This window comes from Cervus elaphus, chromosome 20 (genome assembly GCF_910594005.1).
Source record: "Cervus elaphus chromosome 20, mCerEla1.1, whole genome shotgun sequence".
Taxonomy (NCBI): domain Eukaryota; kingdom Metazoa; phylum Chordata; class Mammalia; order Artiodactyla; family Cervidae; genus Cervus; species Cervus elaphus.
This window is the reverse complement of record NC_057834.1, coordinates 121,213,620-121,234,671: the sequence shown is the minus strand read 5'-3', so window position 1 is coordinate 121,234,671 and position 21,052 is coordinate 121,213,620. Positions and strand designations below refer to the sequence as shown.

Genomic DNA, 21,052 nt, shown 5'->3' with positions numbered 1-21,052 from the left:
AGAAAAAATTTAAAAATTGACAATACCAAGTGTTGGTAAGGATGCAGAACTGGGACTTTCATTCATTGAAGGTAGGAATGCAAAATGGTACAAGCATTCTGGAAGAGCATCTGGCAGTTTCTGATAAACCCAGAAATCCCTCTCCTGGGATTTCTCCTTGGAGAATGAAAACTTACATTATACAAAACCTGATTATCAGTGTTTATAGCAGTTCTGTTCATAGTTGCCCAAAACAACTCAAACTGGAAAACTATTTAAATGTCCTTTATACCAGGTGAATGGATAAACAATTTCTGGTACATCCATACAAACGATATTACTCAGCAATAAGAAGGAAGAAACAAAAGATACATGCAATAATTTAGAGGAATATCAAAGATATTATGCTGAATAAAAGAAGCCAGCCTAGAAAAGTTACATACTGTATAGTTCCATTCATACGACATCCTCTAAAAGACGAAAGTATAATGATGGAGAACAGCAATGGTTTCCAGGCAATAAAGGTTTGACTATAAAGAGATGACGTGAGGCATATTTTCAGGGTGATAGAATTGTTCTGTATCCTGATTATGGTACTGATTACACAAATCTATACATGTGTATACATCTATATGCTTGTTCCTTGGAAGAAAAGCTGTGACAAACCTAGACAGTGTATTAAAAAGCAGAAACATTACTTTGCCAACAAAGGTCCATCTAGTCAAAGCTATGGTTTTTCCAGTAGTCATGTATGGATGTGAGAGTTGGACTACAGAGAAAACTGAGTGCTGAAGAATTGATGCTTTGAAGTGTGGTGTTGGAGAAGACTCTTGAGAGTCCTTTGCACTGCAAGGAGATCAAACCAGTAAATCCTTAAAAAATCAGCCCTGAATATTTATTGGAATGACTGATGCTGAAGCTAAAACTCCAATACATTGGCCACCTAATGTGAAGAACTGACTCTTCACATCAGAAAAGACCCTGCTGCTGGAAAAGACTGAAGGCAGGAGAAAGGGACAACAGAAGATGAGGTAGTTGGATGGCATCGCCAACTCAATGGACATGAGATTGAGCAAGTTCCAGGAGTTGGTGATGGACAGGGAAGCCTGGTGTGCTGCAGTACATGGGGTTGCAAAGAGTCGGACACAACTGAGTGACTGAACTGAACTGATACATGTGTTAAAATTCATAGAACTGTACACACCAAAAGATAAGAATAGTTTGTTTTTTACAGTGTGATTTTTTAAAAAACACTTTTTAAAGTTGAGGGACAAAAGAGAAGAAGAACAAGCAAAAGAGACAGAGAAGGAAATACCAACGAGGTAGAAGAAAGGGGATGACAAAGGATGAGATGGTTGGATGGCATCACCGATTCAGTGGACATGAGTTTGAGCAAACTTCAGGAGATAGTGAAGCACAGGGAAGCCTGGAGTGCTGCAATCCGTGGGGTGGCAAAGAGTTGGACATGACTTAGCAACTGAACAACAAACGAGAAATTTCAACTAAGAAAGCAGAGTATCTTGGAAACTTTGTGAAGAATATCAGTCAAGGATGATGTTTGATATCATAATATTTGATATCAGTCAAACATTACTGATAATCAAGTTAGACAAGGACTGAGAAATGACAACTAGTAACGTAGATGTCATCAGTGACTCTGATGAGAATACAATTGGAATAGGATGGTCAACACTGGCTGAAATAGGTTTAAGAGAAAATGGGAGGAGGGAAATCAGAGTTAACAAGTACAGAGCATAGGAAAGAAATAGAACAATAGCTGACAGAAGTTAGTAGAGTTAAGAGAAGATAACTTTTTTAAGAATCAAGAAATAAAAGTATGTTTGTATGATGTGTGTGTGCTCAGTTGCTTCAGCTGTGTCTGACTCTGTGTGACCCCATGGACTGTAGCCCACCAAGCTCCTCTGTCCACGCGATTTTCCCAGCAAGAATACTGGAGTGGATTGCCATACCCTCCTCCAGGGGATCTTCCTGACCCAGGGATCGAACTCCCTTCTTCTGTGTCTCCTGCATCGCAGGCAGGTTCTTAATCGCTGAGCCACCGGGGAAATCTTTATAGGCTAATGTGAATATCCAGTAGAGAATGAAAAGTGGACGTAGTCCAAATTATTTTGCATACAGTTTTTTTTCAGCACTTACACTGTAACTAATTGTTTACATACATACACACATTCCATATGGTAAAGATAAAGTCTGAAAACATAGGAAAATATACCTTTCATCAAGGACTTCTTGGATCTTCTTTAATTGGAGTATAATTCCTTTGTACTTAGATCTTAAAAACATATGTAAGTATAAAATAAAAGTATCTATGTTTCTAGACCTTACAGACAAAATACAAACACAGTTGCAAATATACATAGTCATGGTGATTATAAGTTCCTTGAGGACAACTATTATATCTTACTCATTTTTTTTAGTCCTAGTTCCTATGAACAGAGTCAGTATTAAATTAAAAAAATTTGCTGAATGGATTTATAGTACATAATAAGTCAGTCAGGCTTTTTTTTTTAAAAAAAGATTCAACTCTATGGGCTGCTCTATAATAATCAACTTATTTTCCTATGAATATCCAACACAGCACAAAACAGCTCCCTGATTTTCCTGATCAATCCTGACCCACATGACCCTTGGTCCTATGTCTACAACCCACATTTTTTGTATTAACTCTGAACTTGGCCAAATTCTTCTAAGTTATCACGCTATAAAATATACTCCTTTTATTATAAATGTTCCACGGTTTCCCTAATGTCCCAATGGGCACAAATGACAAGTTCTAAATAACAAATGATATCACTTTTAATAAAAAAGGAAAAACATTATCACCTTCAAAAAGGGCTAAATATTATACCTCAAAACTTAAATTTTGAAAGTGTGGAATCCTAATTCAAAACATAACTAGAGTTCTATGTCAATACCAGTTTAAATGAAATGTCATATTAATTTAAGAAACAATTTTCCCATATAAAACCCCCTCCAGTTACCACAAAGGAGAAAAATGTATATGTATACATACTGCAACTTGCCATGTTCACTAGAAAATGTACAATTATCACCGTAAGAGAGGTTTCTGCTTTGCAGAACTCTACTGTGCATTCAAAAATAGTTCTAAGAAAAGTCTCTAATCTCTCCCATTGTTAGTCAAGTGGTTTATACATGCAGAAAAAAAAATGAAAATCAGCTAGATGCATATACTATGGGAAGGGAAAATGAAGAAAGAAATCACCTCAACAACTCTTACTTTCCTCCTTTCCAAAAATCCCTTATTATTACTCCCTTTCCTCATTCTTCCCTCTGAAAAGGAAAAAAAAAGCCAGGATGCTTGCCAAACCCCACAAAAACCCTTAGGCCTCTCTCAAGCATGCAAATGTAATTTTCTACCCAGACAACACACTCTCTTTTTAATGAACTCCAAAAACAATCTGTGAATGCCCACAGAAGAGAAAAGAGGAAAATTGCAATGAAAGAAAATACAAACAGAGAGATGTGGGGGAGGGTCAAGATGGATATGGCAAGTCCAGAGTTTAAATAGACATAAAAGATAATGAAGGTGAAAGGACTGTAATCAAATAAAATGGTCTGCAGGCTGTCATTTCATACAAATTAGAGTCAGAGAAATATATGAATATTCACTTGAATAAAAATCATTCATTACAGGAGTGGCCCTTCAAGTAAAAGGATCCCTGTCAAGGCCCAACGTGGCTGTCATTCTTTGTTCCATTTTGTAACTAAAAAACAAAAACAAAAATAACTGTGTAGAGATGAAAGAGAAAAAAATAATAATTTTTCATATGCACCCACCTCTGAAACAGTCAAGAGCAGGAGCAAATTTCTTCATGACACAGCCAAATAATATGTCAAAATTAGATATTCAAAGAATGTTAATAAATGACAAGAGACACTTCAGTCAGTCACATGATTCCGATCCCTGCAGATGCACATTATGATTCAGATTTGAACAGCAGAGTAGGCCACAGGGCAGGGTGGGAGGACTTGAAGAAAAACACAATGCAAAAGGTCATCAAAATGAAAACTGTCTTCTTGCCTCAAAATTTGAAGAGAAGTTTTATGGGAAAAAAAAAAAGCTTTAAACCAATTGAGGCTGAAATAATTACAACATTTTATGATCTAACCTCTTAATGATGAATAGAACTCTTCTCCCTACTTAAGGATCAAATTGGTTGGGCTCTACACTTGTCTGGCACCATGCTGTGGGCTATTTCCTTTAATATATAACCAATCAAAGATGTATTCAGGCTTTTGTGAGACCCAAAGCTTTGCTAACTGCATATCCTAGGGCATCATGAGGTTTTTCTAAAAGGAAGCAGACAAAGCTATATACAGTGATAGCCTCCCTTGGATAGGTGATATTCAGCAGACCCTTTCTCAAAGGTAGATATTGAAACCTTTTATAATACACCAAATAGACAATTTTCCTTATAATATCTGTAGTACTTGTCTTATAATATTTATACTAATTTTTTCCTCCTTTCAATTTATAGCAACATACTTCAAGGTCACAGATGCTTAAGAAAACAAACTCTTCAAAATATGTAACTGTTAAAATACATAACAAAATACATAATTCATTGGAAAAGACCCTGGTACTGGGGAAGATTGAAGGCAGGAGGAGAAGGGGATGTCAGAGCATAAGATGGTTGGATAGCATCACCGACTTGACAGACATGAGTTTGAGCAAGCCCCGGAAGTTGGTGACAGACAGAGAGGCCTGGCGTGCTGCAGTCCATGGGGTTGCAAAGAAATGGACACAACTAAGCAACTGAACTGAACCAAATATTATATTGTATCTGTATACCACAATTCATTAATCAGTTGGTGGACACTGAGTTGTTTCCACCTTTCAGCCATTATGAATAATACTGATATATAAACATTTTTATACAAGTTTCTGGGTAGACATGTATTTTCATTTCTCCTGGGTGTATGCGGAGGAGTGGAACTGCTGGTTCATACAGTAATTCTGTTTTCAACTTTTAAGGAACTGACAAATTGTTTTCTATAGCTGCTCTAACATTTTATATCCCCAACAATGTACAGGGGTTCCTATTTTTCCAGGTCCTCTCAGCACTTGTTATCATCCATTGTTTTGATTATAATCATCATAGTGGTATGAAGCGGTATCTCACTGTGGTTTTGATTTACGTTTTGTTAATGGTTGTCTTTTTATGAGCTTATTGGTCATTTATATATCTTCTTTATGGGAGCTTTTCTAGGATAGCCTAAAAGTTATTATATCAATTTGTGCTTTAACATGATGTATGTGGGAAAGTGAACAAAATACTGTTTTGTAAAGAATGTTATAAACTTGAAACAGATTTATTACAAAGATATGTCTCATTTTTCAATATAAACAAATATTTAACTCTATTTTCTGTACTCTCATGTGAGTGTCCTGGATGATGCACCTGTTATAAATAAATGAAAGTAAGACTTAATTTGTATAATACTGTTTTTTATGTTCTTTCTTAAAGTCTTGATTTAATTTGGTTACCTTAATATACTTTGTTAGGAAGGTCTTAAAAGGCTATATGATCAATCTCGGAGAAGGCAATGGCACCCCACTCCAGTACTCTTGCCTGGAAAATCCCATGGACGGAGGAGCCTGGTAGGCTGCAGTCCATGGGGTCGCGAAGAGTCGGACATGACTGAGCGACTTCACTTTCACTTTTCACTTTTCTGCACTGGAGAAGGAAATGGCAACCCACTCCAGTGTTCTTGCCTGGAGAATCCCAGGGATGGGGTCACACAGAATCAGACACGACTGAAGTGACTTAGCAGCAGTAGCAGTGTGATCAATCTCATATAGATATTGCTGTGTAATATGTGCCAATATGTACAATTACTTTCACCAATAAATCATAAATTTAACAACAGTAGAGTCTTTATGTATACCTTGTATGGTAGTTCCATAAAGATTTAAACTAAATTGTATATTCAGTTGATGACTTTTATCATTAAGCCTAATAAAGTAGTATTAGCTTTCAGTAAGTTCTTATAGATTATTGTGTTTTTAACAGTAGTTGTTGTTCAGTAGCTGAGTTGTGTCAGTTCTTTGCATCAGTTGGCCAAAGTGTTGGAGCTTCAGATTCAGCATCAGTCCTTCTAATGAATATTCAGGACTGATTTCCTTTAGGATGGACTGGTTAGATCTCCTTGCAGTCCAAGGGACTCTCAAGGGTCTTCTCCAACACCACAGTTCAAAAGCATCAATTCTTCAGCACTCAGCTTTCCTTATGGTCCAATTCTCATATTCATACATGACCACTGGAAAAACCATAGCTTTGACAAGATGGACCTGGATCAGCAAAGTAATGTCTCTGCTTTTTAATATGCTGTCTAGGTTGGTCATAGCTTTTCTTCCAAGGAGTAAGCGTCTTTTAATTTCATGGCTGCAGTGATTTTGGAGCCCAAGAAAATAAAGCTTGTCACTGTTTCCAATGTCACCCCATCTATTTGCCATGAAGTAATGGGACCAGATGCCACGATATTAGTTTTTTGAATGCTGAGTTTTAAGCCAGCTTTTTTTCTTTCCCCCGCTCTGAAGCATTTTATTTGTATGTATTACATCCCTAGAAAAAGAACCCAAGGATTTTCCCTCCTGTATGTTTTCGTCTTGCTTCTTCATTGTCCCTGATGCCAGCTGAGGTTGTCAGTACAATGGAACCAAACTGACAGGATGGGAGCAGGTTATTCTGCCATTTTTCTAGATTTTTGAATTGCACATCAAATTTGGGGCTGATCACTCCACACTTATTTAGCCTGCCTGTGAGGTTCACAACAATATTCCCAGCTCTGTGATCATCAATGATTTCAAATTCGCTAATATAACCATGCTTCATCATCACAGTTAGAAACCTGATGATGACTTTGGAGCACGGCCTAATAAGGACCTGGCGTTTGCCTCTCTTTTCGGCATTCTTGATACTCTTGAGAGCATCAGCCAGGACATTCATGTGCACCATTCAGCATGGAAAGATGGCAGAAAGAGCTAAGCCAGCTTTTTCACTCTCCTTTTTCACTTTCATCAAGAGACTCGTCAGTTCCTCTTTGCTTTCTGCCATAAGGGTGGTATTATCTGCATATCTGAGGTTATTGATATTTCTCCCGGCAGTCTTGATTCCAGCTTGAGCTTCATCCAGCCCGACATTTTGCATGATGTACTCTGCATATAAGTTAAATAAGCAGGGTGACAATATACAGCCTTGACATACTCCTTTCCCAATTTGGAACCAGTCTGTTGTTCCATGTCCAGTTCTAACTGTTGCTTCTTGACCTGCATACAGATTTCTCAGGAGGCAGGTCAGGTGGTCTGCTATTCCCCCTCTTTAAGAATTTTCCAATATACTACTGGAGAAGAGTGGAGAAATAACTCCAGAAAGAATGAAGAGATGGAGCCAAAGTGAAAACAACACCAACTCTTCGTGACCCCATGGACTGTACAGTTCGTGGAATTCTCCAGGCCAGAATACTAGAGTGGGTAGCTGTTCCCTTCTCCAGGGGATATTCCCAACCCAAGGACTGAACCCAGGTCTCCTGCATTGCAGGCAGATTCTTTACCAGTTGAGACATCGGGGAAGCCCAAGAATACTGGAGTGGGTAGCCTGTTCCTTCTCCAACAGATCTTTCTGACCCAGGAATTAAACCGGCATCTCCTGCATTGCAGACAGATTCTTTACCAACTGAGCTACTAGGGATGCCCAATGTAATATTATGCAGCCATAAAAAGACAGAATGCTACAACTTCGATGAACCTTGAAAACATTAAGAGAAAGAAACCAGACACAAAAGGTCACATATTGTATTATTCCATTTATATGAAATATCCAGAACAAGCAAATCCACAGAGACAAACAGCAGATTAGAGGGGATGGAGAAAATACGTTAATGGGTACCAGGTAGTCTTCTAGGGTGATGAAAAAGTAAAGTGGTATAATTCTCCAAGCCAGGCTTCAGCAATACGTGAACCAAGAACTTCCAGATGCTCAAGCTGGTTTTAGAAAAGGCAGAGGAACCAGAGATCAAATTGCCAACATCTGCTGAATCATTGAAAAAGTAAGAGAGTTCCAGAAAAACATCTTTTTCTGCTTTATTGACTATGCCAAAGCCTTTGACTGTGTGGATCACAATAAACTGTGGAAAATTCTGAAAGAGATGGGAATACCAGATCACCTGACCTGCCTCTTGAGAAACCTGTATGCAGGTCAGGAAGCAACACTTAGAACTGGACATGGAACAACAGACTGTTTCCAAACAGGAAAAGGACTACTTCAAGGCTATATATTGTCACCCTGCTTATTTAACTTATATGCAGAGTACATCATGAGAAACGCTGGGCTGGAGGAAGCACAAGCTGGAATCAAGATTGCCAGGAGAAATATCAATACCCTCAGATATGCAGATGACACCACCATTATGGCAGAAAGTGAAGAAGAACTAAAGAGCCTCTTGATGAAAATGAAAGAGGAGCGTGAAAAAGCTGGCTTAAATCTCAACATTCAGAAAACTAAGATCATGGCATCAGGTCCCATCACTTTATGGCAAATAGATGGGGAAATGGTGGAAACAGTGAAAGACTTTATTTTTTTGGGGCTCCAGAATCACTGCAGATGGTGACTGCAGCCATGAAATTAAAAGACACGTCTCCTTGGAAGGAAAGTTATGACCAACCTAGACAGCATATTAAAAAGCAGAGACATTACTTTGTCAACAAAGGTCTGTCTAGTCAAGGCTATGGTTTTCCCAGTGGTCATGTATGGATGTGAGAGTTGGACTATAAAGAAAGCTGAGCACCAAAGAATTGATGCTTTTGAAGTGTGGTGTTGGAGAAGACCATTGAGAGCCCCTTGGACTGCAAGGAGATCCAACCAGTCCATCCTAAAGGAGATCAGTCCTGGGTATTCATTGGTAGGACTGATTTGAAGCTGAAACTCCAATATTTTGACCACTTGATGCAAAGAGCTGACTCATTGGAAAAGACCCTGATGCTGGGAAAGATTGAGGGCAGGAGAAGGGGATGATAGAGGATGAGATGGTTGGTTAGCATCGCCAACTCAATGGACATGGGTTTGGGTGGACTCCAGGAGTTGGTGATGGACAGAGAGGCCTGGCGTGCTGTGGTTCATGGGGTCGCAAAGAGTCGGACATGACTGAGCGACTGAACTGAACAGTATCTATACACTGTGGATGCATCAAATGCCACTAAACTGCACACTTGAAAATGGTTACTTATATTGTGTGAATTTCATGCCAAATTTTTAAAAGGGAAAGCATCTATGTTTTTAAAAATTAGGACTTAAAATAGTATATAAACATATGTTATACGTTATGTGAGGAAAAGGAAGAGAGAAAGTGGAAAGTAAAATAACATCATTAACTACTGTAATAACTGTGAGATTCAAAGGATACCATTTAAACTGAAAAGCCACAAAGTAAAAGGTTAAGTTAAAAAAAGATGACTGTGGTCATGGTAAAAGGTATAAACATAAAAATAACCACAAGAACAAAAAAAAAACCAAAACAGTCCTTTCCACATACCAGAAGAAATCTTGAAAGAATAACAAATACATGGGAACAAGCTCTCAGGAAATATAATACAGCAGTAATTAAAACAGAATATAATCATACAACAGTATGGAGACGAAACATTTTAGTTACATCAATAAATGGAAATGGGCTTAATTCATTTATTGAAAGAAAAAGATTTTCAATTGGCTTTTAATAAAATCTAAATCTATGCTATGTACGACAGACATCCAAAACAGAGAATTAGAAATACTGAAAATAAAAGAATAAGCAAAGACAAAACAGGCAAATAGAAACAATTTTTAAAAAAGCAATCCTGATATCAGACAAAGTAGAATTAGGTGAAAATGATTAAATGAAAGAATGAAGGATATGTTATGGTGCTAAAAGTCAAAATTAAAAAGAAGACATAACAGGTCTCTATATCTACCCAGCAAAAAGGACAAAAAAACACCTATATAAAACAGAAATACAAGGAGATAAAAATAAGAAATTGACAGAAACCACTACAAGTAGAAAGCTTTAATAGCACTCATAGTAAGACAGGTGAATTGAACAAAAAACAAGAATGGATATAGAAAAATCTAATAATATCGTCCATAAGATCTTATGGAGGTATCAATATAAATAAAACACCACACTCTAATAATAAAGAATATATCTTCTTTTCAAGTGCTCATGACATGTTCACAAAACATGATCAGAAAACAGCAGCAAATCCCATAAAGTACAGAGCAATACTGAAACAACATGCTCTGATAAAGCAAGAAACAAAAAGTCCCTCTGACCTAAAAATGAAGAAGTCTTCTGTTAGAAAACTCTTTAGTGAAAGATTAAATAAAAACAGAAATTACAGGATTTCTGAAAAACAGCAAAATACTACAATAGGATACATTTAAACCACTGTTCAAATTCATAACATTAAACTCTTATATCAATAAGAATAGTGAAAATTAATTAATTATCATATCAGAAAGCTAGAAAAAGAACAAATCACAAACAGAAAGAATACACATCTAGTAAATAATAAAAATGAAAGAAAAACTAGTAAGGTAGAGAACAGAAATTAGTTATTGAAATTAATAAATTAAAATCCCAGCTCCTCGGGGAAAAAACCAACAAAATGAACAAGATAAGAGAAAACTCCACTTACAAGAGCAAAAAAAAAAAAAAAGAAGCAAATATTCAGAATAAACTTCAGACATGTACAAAGAAATCCATAAAACACTATGGAAAGAACAAAAGTGCTTGTTCAAAGATATACCTCATTCTTAGGATATCTCAACATCACCAAGATTTTAGTGCTCCCTAAATAACATAATTTAATGCAACCCAAATAAAAGTACCAAGCTGTTTTTCTCAAGCTAGATAAGTTGATATTACAGTTCATATGGGAAAATAGACACAAAAGAATAGCTAAGAAAATACTGAAAAAATAAAGCTTATGAGGAAAAATTACTACCAGATATAAAACTTGCAGTCTTTAAAAGTAAAGCAGTATAGTACCAGCACATGAGTACACAGAAAGACCAATGGAATAAAACAGCAAGTAAAGAAACTGACTCAATTTGGAAGTATATGATAAAGGTGATACTTCAAATCACAAGGACAAAGATGGACTTTTTAATAAATGGTGTTGGGACGACTGAAAAAAATATAAAATTAGATTTCTCTTCATGCCATATACAAAAATAGACTTCAAACAGATCAGGGATCTAAATGTAAAAGAATGAAACTATATAAGTACTAGAAGAAAACCTAAGTGGGTTTCTCTATAGCTTGGCTGTAAGGGAGAAGCCATAACTCAAAACTCAAATTAATAAAAGAAAATAATGTTAGATTTGACTACATAAAAATGAAAAAAATTTTGCTTGGCCTCAAACACCATAAAATCCAAAGACAAATGACACATAAAAATCAATTTAACATTCTCTATTCTTCATTTTTCTCCCAAGTGCCTAGTACATAGTAAGCACTTAATAATGATAAATGAAATTATCATTATCACCCAGCTTAGATTCCTTAGTCCATTATTTTAACTACTCTTTTGTCAATATCCCAAAACCTGTTACTCAACTATCTTTATTTGATAACTACCCGGCAAAACCTTGATCCTAGAACTATTTGTCATCTCCATACCTGATTGACAGACACTGATGAGACACAATTACGCTGACTGGTATAACTGAAAATTTGGGTTCACCAAATCTATTTGTGCTCAAAACACTGTCAGGCATTCTTTCTTGTTTAAATTTATTTATTTATTTATGCTTGCACTGGGTCTTTGTCGATGAGCACGGCCTTTCTCTAGTTGCGGGGAGTCCAACATGTTAAAGACTGAATTCAACATCCTTCCCACCCTACACTGCCCTCAACCATCCAAATACTTTCCCTCCCTTCTCCAGCCCCCTTACAGTGGTACCACCATAAGGTCAGAAACCTGGCAGTCACCCTTGTCTCCAACTGTTGCCCTACCAGCAACCCTCCCAACAGCTAATCAGTCATCAACTCATGCTCACTAATTGTAGTGTGTGTAGAATCCAAACAGTTTTTCACGGGTTCCTTGAACCTAGGTAAGTATTATTTTCTAGCAACTTATAGTTTTTCAAAACCCACCTTCCTGCCTCTACTCTTACCCTAATTCTTTCTGCAAACTGAAGTTAACTTTCTAATTGGCTTAAGACTCTTACAAGGCCATCTTTGATCTGACCTTAGCCATATTCTTCAACTTTACTAAATTTCTTTCTGTCTCAAAAACATCACTGTCTCATCTCTGGGACTTTGCAAACACTATTTCCTCTTTACTGAGATACTTTCCTTACACCTCTTAATCTGATTAACTCTTATTGAAACTTTAGGTCTCAAACACAACATCACTTACTCTAGGCTCTATCTTATTTCCCAGAAGAGTTAAGAACCTGCTGTCATTTGTTTCCTACCCTATACTGCCCTTGGCCCCAAGGAATTTACAATGTAATATAAACAAACACATAAAAGAAAGGAGTCTTTTTTTTTTCCTACATGGGAGTCAGAGAGAAGGTGACATCTGAATAATTTTAAAGAATGAAGAAAGGTCTAGCTGAATGATAAAGATACTACTCCCCCTCTTCCCTTGAAAATACAAACACAGGGAGGGTGCTGTCCAAACAAATATATGAACGTGTACATGTGCAAGGCATGAGGAAGGTTTGAAGGAGTGAGGTCAGAGACAAGTAATTCTGTATTATAGTGGCATCAAGTACAAGAGTGTAAGAGACAGCATTCAGAATTTCTCAAAGGTGGGCTGCAGACCATCTGCTTCAGAATCACCAGGCATCAGATTTAATCAGTCAGGACCTCTGGAATTGGGGGCCCAGTAATATGCAATTGTGGGTAATAACACAAGAGATCTTATGCACATCAAAATTTAAGAATTATATGTAATAATTTTTTTAATAGCGAGAAACTGACCAACAGCACCAGATAATGGAAGTATTTGTACAACCTAGCAACAAAGAATAACAATAATACCAGACCGAGAATCATCAGGCTGTATACTGTCACCCTGCTTATTTAACTTACATGCAGAGTACATCATGAGAAATGCTGGGCTGGATGAAGCACAAGCTGGCATCAAGATTGCTGGGAGAAATATCAATAACCTTAGATATGCAGATGACACCTCCCTACGGCAGAAAGTGAAGAACTAAAGAGCCTCTTGATGAAAGTGAAAGAGGAGAGTGAAAAGGTTGGCTTTTTCTGCTCAATATTCAGAAAACTAAGATCATGGCAACTGGTCCCATCACTTCATGGCAAACAGATGGGGAAACAGTGGAAACAGTGGCAGACTTTATTTTTGGGGGGCTCCAAAATCACTACAGATGGTGATTGCAGCCATGAAATTAAAAGACACTTACTCCTTGGAAGGAAAGTTATGACCAACCTAGATAGCATATTAAAAAGCAGAGACACTACTTTGCCAACAAAGGTCCATCCAGTCAAAGCTATAGTTTTTCCAGTAGTCATGTATGGATGTGAAAGTTGGACTATAAAGAAAGCTGAGCGCCGAAGAATTGACACTTTTGAACTGTGGTGTTGGAGAAGACTCTTGAGAGTTCCTTGGACTGCAAGGAGATCCAACCAGTCCACCCTAAAGGAGATCAGTCCTGAGTTCATTGGAAGCACTGATGTTGAAGCTGAAACTCCAATACTTTGGCCACCTGATACAAAGAACTGACTCATTTGAAAAGACCCTGATGCTTGGAAAGATTGAAGATGGGAGGAGAAGGGGACGACAGAGGATGAGATGGTTGGATGGTATCACTGACTCAATGAACATGAGTTTGGGTAAACTCCAGGAGGTGGTGGTGGACAGGGAGGCCTGGCGTGCTGCAGTCCCTGGGGTCACAAAGAGTTGGACACGACTGAGTGACTGAACTGAACTGACAGTCACCAAGATTCCTCCGGGATTAGAAGAAGGAATCAAGGTTTGTTCATTCTAAATAGAAGGTGTATCTTTGAAGCTTTCAGACAATACAGTGGGAAGGGAAATGCTTATATTCAGATATTACATGGCAAAGGGTATGTGCATGCATGCATGTGTATATGCTCAATTGTGTCCAACTCTTTGCAGACTGTAGCCTGCCAGGCTCCGTTATCTATGGAATTTTTCAGGCAAGAATACTGGAGTGGGTTCCCATTTCCTCTTCCAGGGGATCTTCTCGACCCAGGGATTGAATTTGTGTCTCTTGAGTCTCTTGGATTGGCAGGCAAATTCTTTACCAACTGTGCCACCTTGGAAGCCTGGGAACAGGTGATATTCTGCTAAATATAGCAATATAGGGACTTGGGTTGCCTTAAATTTAAATTAGAGAATAAGAGATTGCATTTTCACTTTGAGTTTTATGAAGCAGATCACACCACCTGTAATAACATATGTAAAGATTTAGCAGAGTCTGGCTCACTGCAATTAATCAATAAATATGGTTGTTATTATTTTAGAGAAAGAAAGAAACAAAGGTGGTTATAACATTTACAGTCTGAGTATTGGAAAGAATGATCACAACAGGGAAATTAGGAGAAATATCTGAGTTTGTGGGAAATAACTGGCTACACACACACATTGAGTTTGGGGTGGAAGAGAGGCATCCAAACAGAGACGCTCATTTGCTTAAAATGCAACTTCCTATCATTTCTGCTGGTTGAAATCGTGTCGTTCCTCTACCTCATTTTACCTTCTACTTTCCTTTCTGCCCCTACACCCTTTGCAATTATTCTTCCCTTCTTTAGTTCTGTAGTACATTTATATTTCTGCTATTACTCTTACTACACCCTATTTTATATCATAATTATTTTCTATATATATGTCTTGTCGACTAGATGGTGAGTTCCTTGAAAATAGGAAGAGATTAAAGTCAGGTAGATGGTTTTTGTTTTTCCCAAAGGATATTACTGGTGGTTCAGTTCAGTTCAGTTCAGTCGCTCACTCGTGTCCAACTCTTTGCGACCCCATGGACTGCAGCAGGCCAGGCCTCCCTGTCCATCACCAGAGTTTACCCAAACTCATGTTCACTGAGTCAGTGATGCCATCCAACCAACTTATCCTCTGTTGTCCCCTTCTCCTCCCACCTTCCATCCTTCCCAGCATCAGGGCCTTTTCAAATGAGTTAGTTCTTCGCATCAGTTGGCCAAAGTACTGGAGTTTCAGCTTCAGCATCAGTCTTTCCAATGAATATTCAGGACCAGTTTCCTTTAGGATGGACTGGTTGGATCTCCATGCAGTCCAAGGAACTCTCAAGAGTCTTCTCCAACACCACAGTTCAGAAGAATCAATTCTTTGACGCTCAGCTTTCTTTATAGTGCAACTCTCACATTGATACATGACTGGAAAAACCACAGCTTTGACTGGACAGACCTTTGTTGGCAAAGTAATGGCTCTGCTTTTTAATATGCTGTCTAGGTTGGTCATAACTTTTCTTCCAAGGAGCAAGCACCTTTTAATTTCATGGCTGCAGGCACCATCTGCAGTGATTTTGGAGCCCCCCAAAATAAAGTCTGTCACTGTTTCCCACTGTTTCCCCATCTATTTGCCATGAAGTGATAGAACCAGATGCCATGATTTTAGTTTTCTGAATGTTGAGTTTTAAGCCAGCTTTTTCACTCTCCTCTTTCACTTTCATCAAGCGGTTCCTGAGTTCTTCTTCGCTTTCTGCCATAACTGTGGTGTCAGCTGCATATCTAAGGTTATTGATATTTCTCCCGGAAATCTTGATTCCAGCTTGTGTACAGCCTTGACGTACTCCTTTTCCAATTTGGAACCAGTCTGTTGTTCCATGTCGAGTTCTAACTGTTGCTTCTTGACCCGTGTACAGATTTTTCAGGAGGCAGGTCAGGTGGTCTGGTATTACCATCTCTTTCAGAATTTTCCATGATTTGTTGTGATGGACAGAGTCAAAGGCTTTGGCATAGTCAATAAAGCAGAAGTAGATGTTTTTCTGGAACTGTCTTGCTTTTTTGATGATCCAGCGGATGTTGACACTTTGTTCTCTGGTTCCTCTGCCTTTTCTAAATCCAGCTTTAACATCTGGAAGTTCATGGTTCACGTACTACTGAAGCCTGGCTTGGAGAATTTTGAGCATTACTTTGCTAGCATATGAGATGAGTGCAATTGTGCAGGAGTTTGAGCATTCTTTGGCATTGCCTTTCTTTGGGACTGGAATGAAAACTGACCTTTTCCAGTCCTCTGGCCACTGCTGAGTTTTCCAAATCTGCTGGCATATTGAGTGCAGCACTTTCACAGCATCATCTTTCAGGATTTGAAATAGCTCAACTGGAATTCCATCACCTCCACTAGCTTTGTTTGTAGTGATGCTTCCTAAGGCCCACTTGACTTCACATTCCAGGATGTCTGGCTCTAGGTGAGTGATCACGCCATCATGGTTATCTGGGTCATGAAGATCTTTCTTGTATAGTGTGTATTCTTGCCACCTCTTCTTAATAGCTTCTGCTTCTGTTAGGTCTATGCCATTTCTGTCCTTTATTGTGCCCAACTTTGCATGAAAATTTCTCTTGGTATCTCTAATTTTCTTGAAGAGATCACTAGTCTTTCCCATTTTATTGTTTTCCTCTATTTCTTTGCACTGATCACTGAGGAAGGCTTTCTCATCTCTCCTCACTATTCTTTGGAACTCTGCATTCAAATGGGTCTATCTTTCCTTTTCTCCTTTGTCTTTAGCTTCTCTTCTTTTTTCAGCTATTTGTAAGGCCTCCTCAGACAACCATTTTGCCTTTTGCATTTTTACTGGTGGTTAGTATTTTACAAATCTGTCAGTAGAACTTCCCTGGTGATCCAGGGGCTAAGATTCCAAGCTCCCATTGTAGGGGGCCAAGGTTTGATCCCTGGTCAGGAACTAGATCCCACATGCTGCAACTAATGGTTCAAATGTTGCAACTAAAGATCCTTCATGCCACAACTAAGACCCAGTACCACCAAAGAAATAAATATTTTAAAAAATCTATTAGGAGCAATCAAGGAAAACACCCAGCACTCTATTTACTCTAGATAAAAAACACCTAAACTTCTACATCACTATTCGCAGGGTAAACAGAAAGAACCAAGGATTTTGCATGATCCTAGCAAGACTCCTGATCCTCCTATTGCTCAACACTTACAGCTTCAACTAATTGCCTTGAGACCTTCAGGACTAATCGCACAATGCCCTTTATGCCACACCACTTCAAGAAGTCCAGAGCTCCTAGGTCATTCCTCAATGCCCAGATACTAATCCCTGTCTCTATGGGCAATGAGACAATTCTCCATATGCCTCAGCACCACTTACTCCCCTTCCCTGCTTTATTTTTCTGCACAGCACTTGCCACCACCTGGTATTTAACTGTCTGTACTCTGACTCTTAAATATAAGTTCCGTCCATACAGAGATTTTCTTTTTTTGTCTGTTTTGTTCATTGCTGTAATTCCAGAACCTAGAGTAGTCCCTGGTTACTGGTAGAGCTCAATGAATATGTGCAGAATAAATGGATACATACGTGTTAATTCAGTCAACAAATATTTGAGCACCTATAATATATCCCTAGGATACATTAGTGAACAAGAAAGGCATGGTCCCAATCCTGAGGCAGCTTACAGTTTGGGGGAAAGATGACATCAAACAAATACGACATAATTATGAGAAATGCTGTGAAGCACAGGATATGTAAAAGGGAAAACTAATCTAGCGGGATATGAATGAGGATTCCAAGCTAGAACCTGAAGAAATATATTTAAGCAAAGACTAAAGAAAAGGTAGGAATCAGGTGAGCAAGTCTGGAAGAGGAAATGGCAACCCACTCCAGTATTCTTGCCTGGAGAACCCCGTGGACAGAGGAGCCTGGTGGGCTATGGTCCACAGGGTCACAAAGAGTTGGACACAACTGAGCACACCACTACCACCAGGTGAGCAAATTAGAGCAAATGAAGATTCTAGATAAAAAGACTGTGCCAAGACCCTAAAAAGGAAATAGCTGCTTGTTTAGCAGCTTTGTTAAGAAAAAATTATATGCAACAAATTACACCTATTTAAAGTACACAATAGGTTATGTTTTGATTTATTAAGTTTGACATAAGTTTTGACAAACATACATGAAACCATCATCACAATTAAGATAATGAACATATCCATCTCCACCTTGGCACATAATAATCTGTATTTACTTAACTAATATTTATTGGTACCTAACCATGCGTCAGGCCCTGAACAAACATCGGTATATGATCCCAGCCCTTTGGTATTTAAAGATCAATATGTATCTAGCTCAAGGAAGCAAAAGTAAGCCAGTGTAACAATGTCTGGAAAAGTAGGCAGGGCCATACTTTAAAGAATATGTACCTTTGTGGTGGAGATCAGTCCTGGGTGTTCATTGGAAGGACTGATGTTGAAGCTGAAACTCCAATACTTGGGCCACCTGATGCAAAGAGCTGACTCATTTGAAAAGACCCTGATGCTGGGAAAGATTGAGGGCAGGAGGAGAAGGGGACGACAGAGGATGAGATGGTTGGATGGCATCACTGACTCGATGGACATGGGTCTGGGTGGACTCCGGGAGTTGGTAATGGACAGGGAGGCATGGCATGCTGTGGTTCATGGGGTTGCAAAGAATCAGACACGACTGAGCGACTGAACTGAACTGATGTGGCTAACCATCATAATACATAGTTATTCAAGCTTCTTGACACTCTGCATTTAAGGTGATATTTATAAACCAAAAATTTCAATGATGTTAGTTTTTTAAGTATCTTTTAGACATTACAGTTTGTATCTATTTAGTATGTCTAACTTTTAAAAAATGTGTGCATCTGTCGTTTTAAAATTTCAGGATGACAGAATAATACTTAGTATTATACCTTTCCACTTATATATATATTTTATTAAAAGACATTATAGATAGGTGGTATGACCTTGGTTTCCCAGGTGGCACAGAGGTCAAGAATTCGACTGCCAATGCAGAAGATACAGGTTCGATCCCTGGGTCAGGAAAATCCCCTGGAGTAGGAAATGGCAACCCACCTCAGTATTCTTACCTGGAAAATCCCATGGATAGAGGAGCCTGGTGGGTTACAATTCATGCGGTCACAAAGAGTTGGACCTGACTGATCATGCACACACATACTTAAAAGGCCTCATAGACCATGTTTTGTTTTTTATAAAAACAGTAATGGGAGCAAGCAAGGCAGGGACTCAAACCATGCTAGACTTGAACGGGAAGCCATAAGAAGGTAGTAAGCAGGGCAGTGACCCAGTCACAACTGTCTTTTCAGAAAGATCATGCTGGGCTTCCCTGGAGGCTCAGTGGTAAAGAATCTTCCTGCCAGTGCCAAGGACATGGGTTCCATCCCTGGTCTGTGAAGAGCCCATATGCCATAGGGCAACTGACCTGTGCTCTAGAGATCGGGAGCCAGAACTACTCGTGTGCCTAGAGCCCATGCTCTGCAACGAGAAGCCACTGCAATGAAAAACCGGCACACCACAACTAGAGACTAGCCCTTGCTCACAGCAACTAGAGAAAAAAGCCCATGGAGCAACAAAGACCCAGCACAGCCCAAAATAAATAAATAATTTAGAAAAAGAAAGAAAGAAAGATCATGCTGAGAGATATGTGAAGAATAGGGAAATGAAAGTAACGAGTAGCTTCTGGAGGAACTAGTTAAGCAAGTGCAGTAATAGTTCTGGCAAGAGATGATAATAGTTTGACCAAGGGTAATGGCAGCAGAAAGGATAAGTTTTAAACTGAGTCAAGAGATTTAGGAAGCAGGACCATCAGGACATAGTGGTGGATTAGATATGATGGGTAAGGAAAATGGAGGAGTCAAAGGTGAGTCTCAGTTTTCTGACTAAACAATTAGTTGGGTGTGATGTCATTAGCAAGATAGCAGATTCCAGAGAAGAAGATTTTGATAGAAACGGTGAGTTCAGTCTTGGACATAGTGAGTCTGATTATCCAAAGAGATACGTAAGCGGACACACCCAGAAGGCAGTTAATTATACCAAGATTGGATAGAACAGAAACAGATTGCAAAGGTGATGAAAAACCTTATTAGGCAAAGAAAAGAAATAAAAGGCATTCAAACTGGGATGGAAGAAGTAAAACTACTAACTCTATTCACAGATGGAATGGCCTTATATACAAGAAATCCTGAGGGATCTACACAAAAACTATTAGAGATAAATAAACAATTTCAGCAAGGTTATAAGATTAGTATACAAAAATCAACTGTACTAATATGCACTTGCTATGAACAAGGAAATTTTAGAAAAGCAATCAAAGATATAAAACCTTACCATCGCCCCAGAAAGTTTTCTCATGGCCCTCACCAGTCAATCCCCTCCAGAGGCAATCACTGTTCTTTTTTTAATTATTGATTTCATGTCTTCAATTGTTTTCAAAGGAAATTTGTGTCTTCTTTCAGATGCTGAATCCACTCAACATCAACTCAGTTGTGTCTGACTCTTTGTGGTCTATGGACTGTAGCCTGCCAGACTCCTCTGTCCACGGAATTTTCCAGGCAAGAATTCTGGAATGGGTTGCCATTTCCCACTCCAGGGGATCTTCCTGACCTAAGGATAGAACCCGCGGCTAATGATTGATTAGTTTTGCCTATTTTATTACTATTCGGTTATTATTTTTTACTTCCCTGGTGGCTCAGAAGGTAAAGCGTCTGCCTACAATGCGGGAGACCCGGGTTCAATCCCTGGGTCAGGAAGATCTCCTGGAGAAGGAAATGGTAACCCACTCCAGTGTTCTTGCCTGGAAAATCCCATGGACGGAGAAGCCTGGTAGGCTACAGTCCATGGGGTCCCAAAGAGTTGGACACGACTGAGTGACTTCACTTTCACTTATGCATTCTGGCCATAATGATATCAAACAACATGCACTCTTTTGAATGAGGCTTTTTTCACTTCGCATAATATTTTTGAGACATACTCATGTTGTTGAACGTATCAGTAGTTTGCGCCTCTTTCTAATGTGTAGTAGTCCAC

General features: G+C 38.7%; 2 protein-coding genes across 2 annotated transcripts in view; both read right to left on the bottom strand.

The window, feature by feature from the left end:
- ZSWIM5 (zinc finger SWIM-type containing 5) overlaps positions 1-21,052 on the bottom strand; it is a 166,001-nt gene that overhangs the window by 101,645 nt on the left and 43,304 nt on the right. The gene's annotated exons all lie outside the window — the stretch shown is intronic.
- Positions 6,588-6,980, bottom strand: LOC122677275 (40S ribosomal protein S15a-like). The gene has a single exon (XM_043877223.1). The coding sequence runs from the start codon at positions 6,978-6,980 to the stop codon at positions 6,588-6,590; it is 393 nt and encodes a 130-aa protein (XP_043733158.1).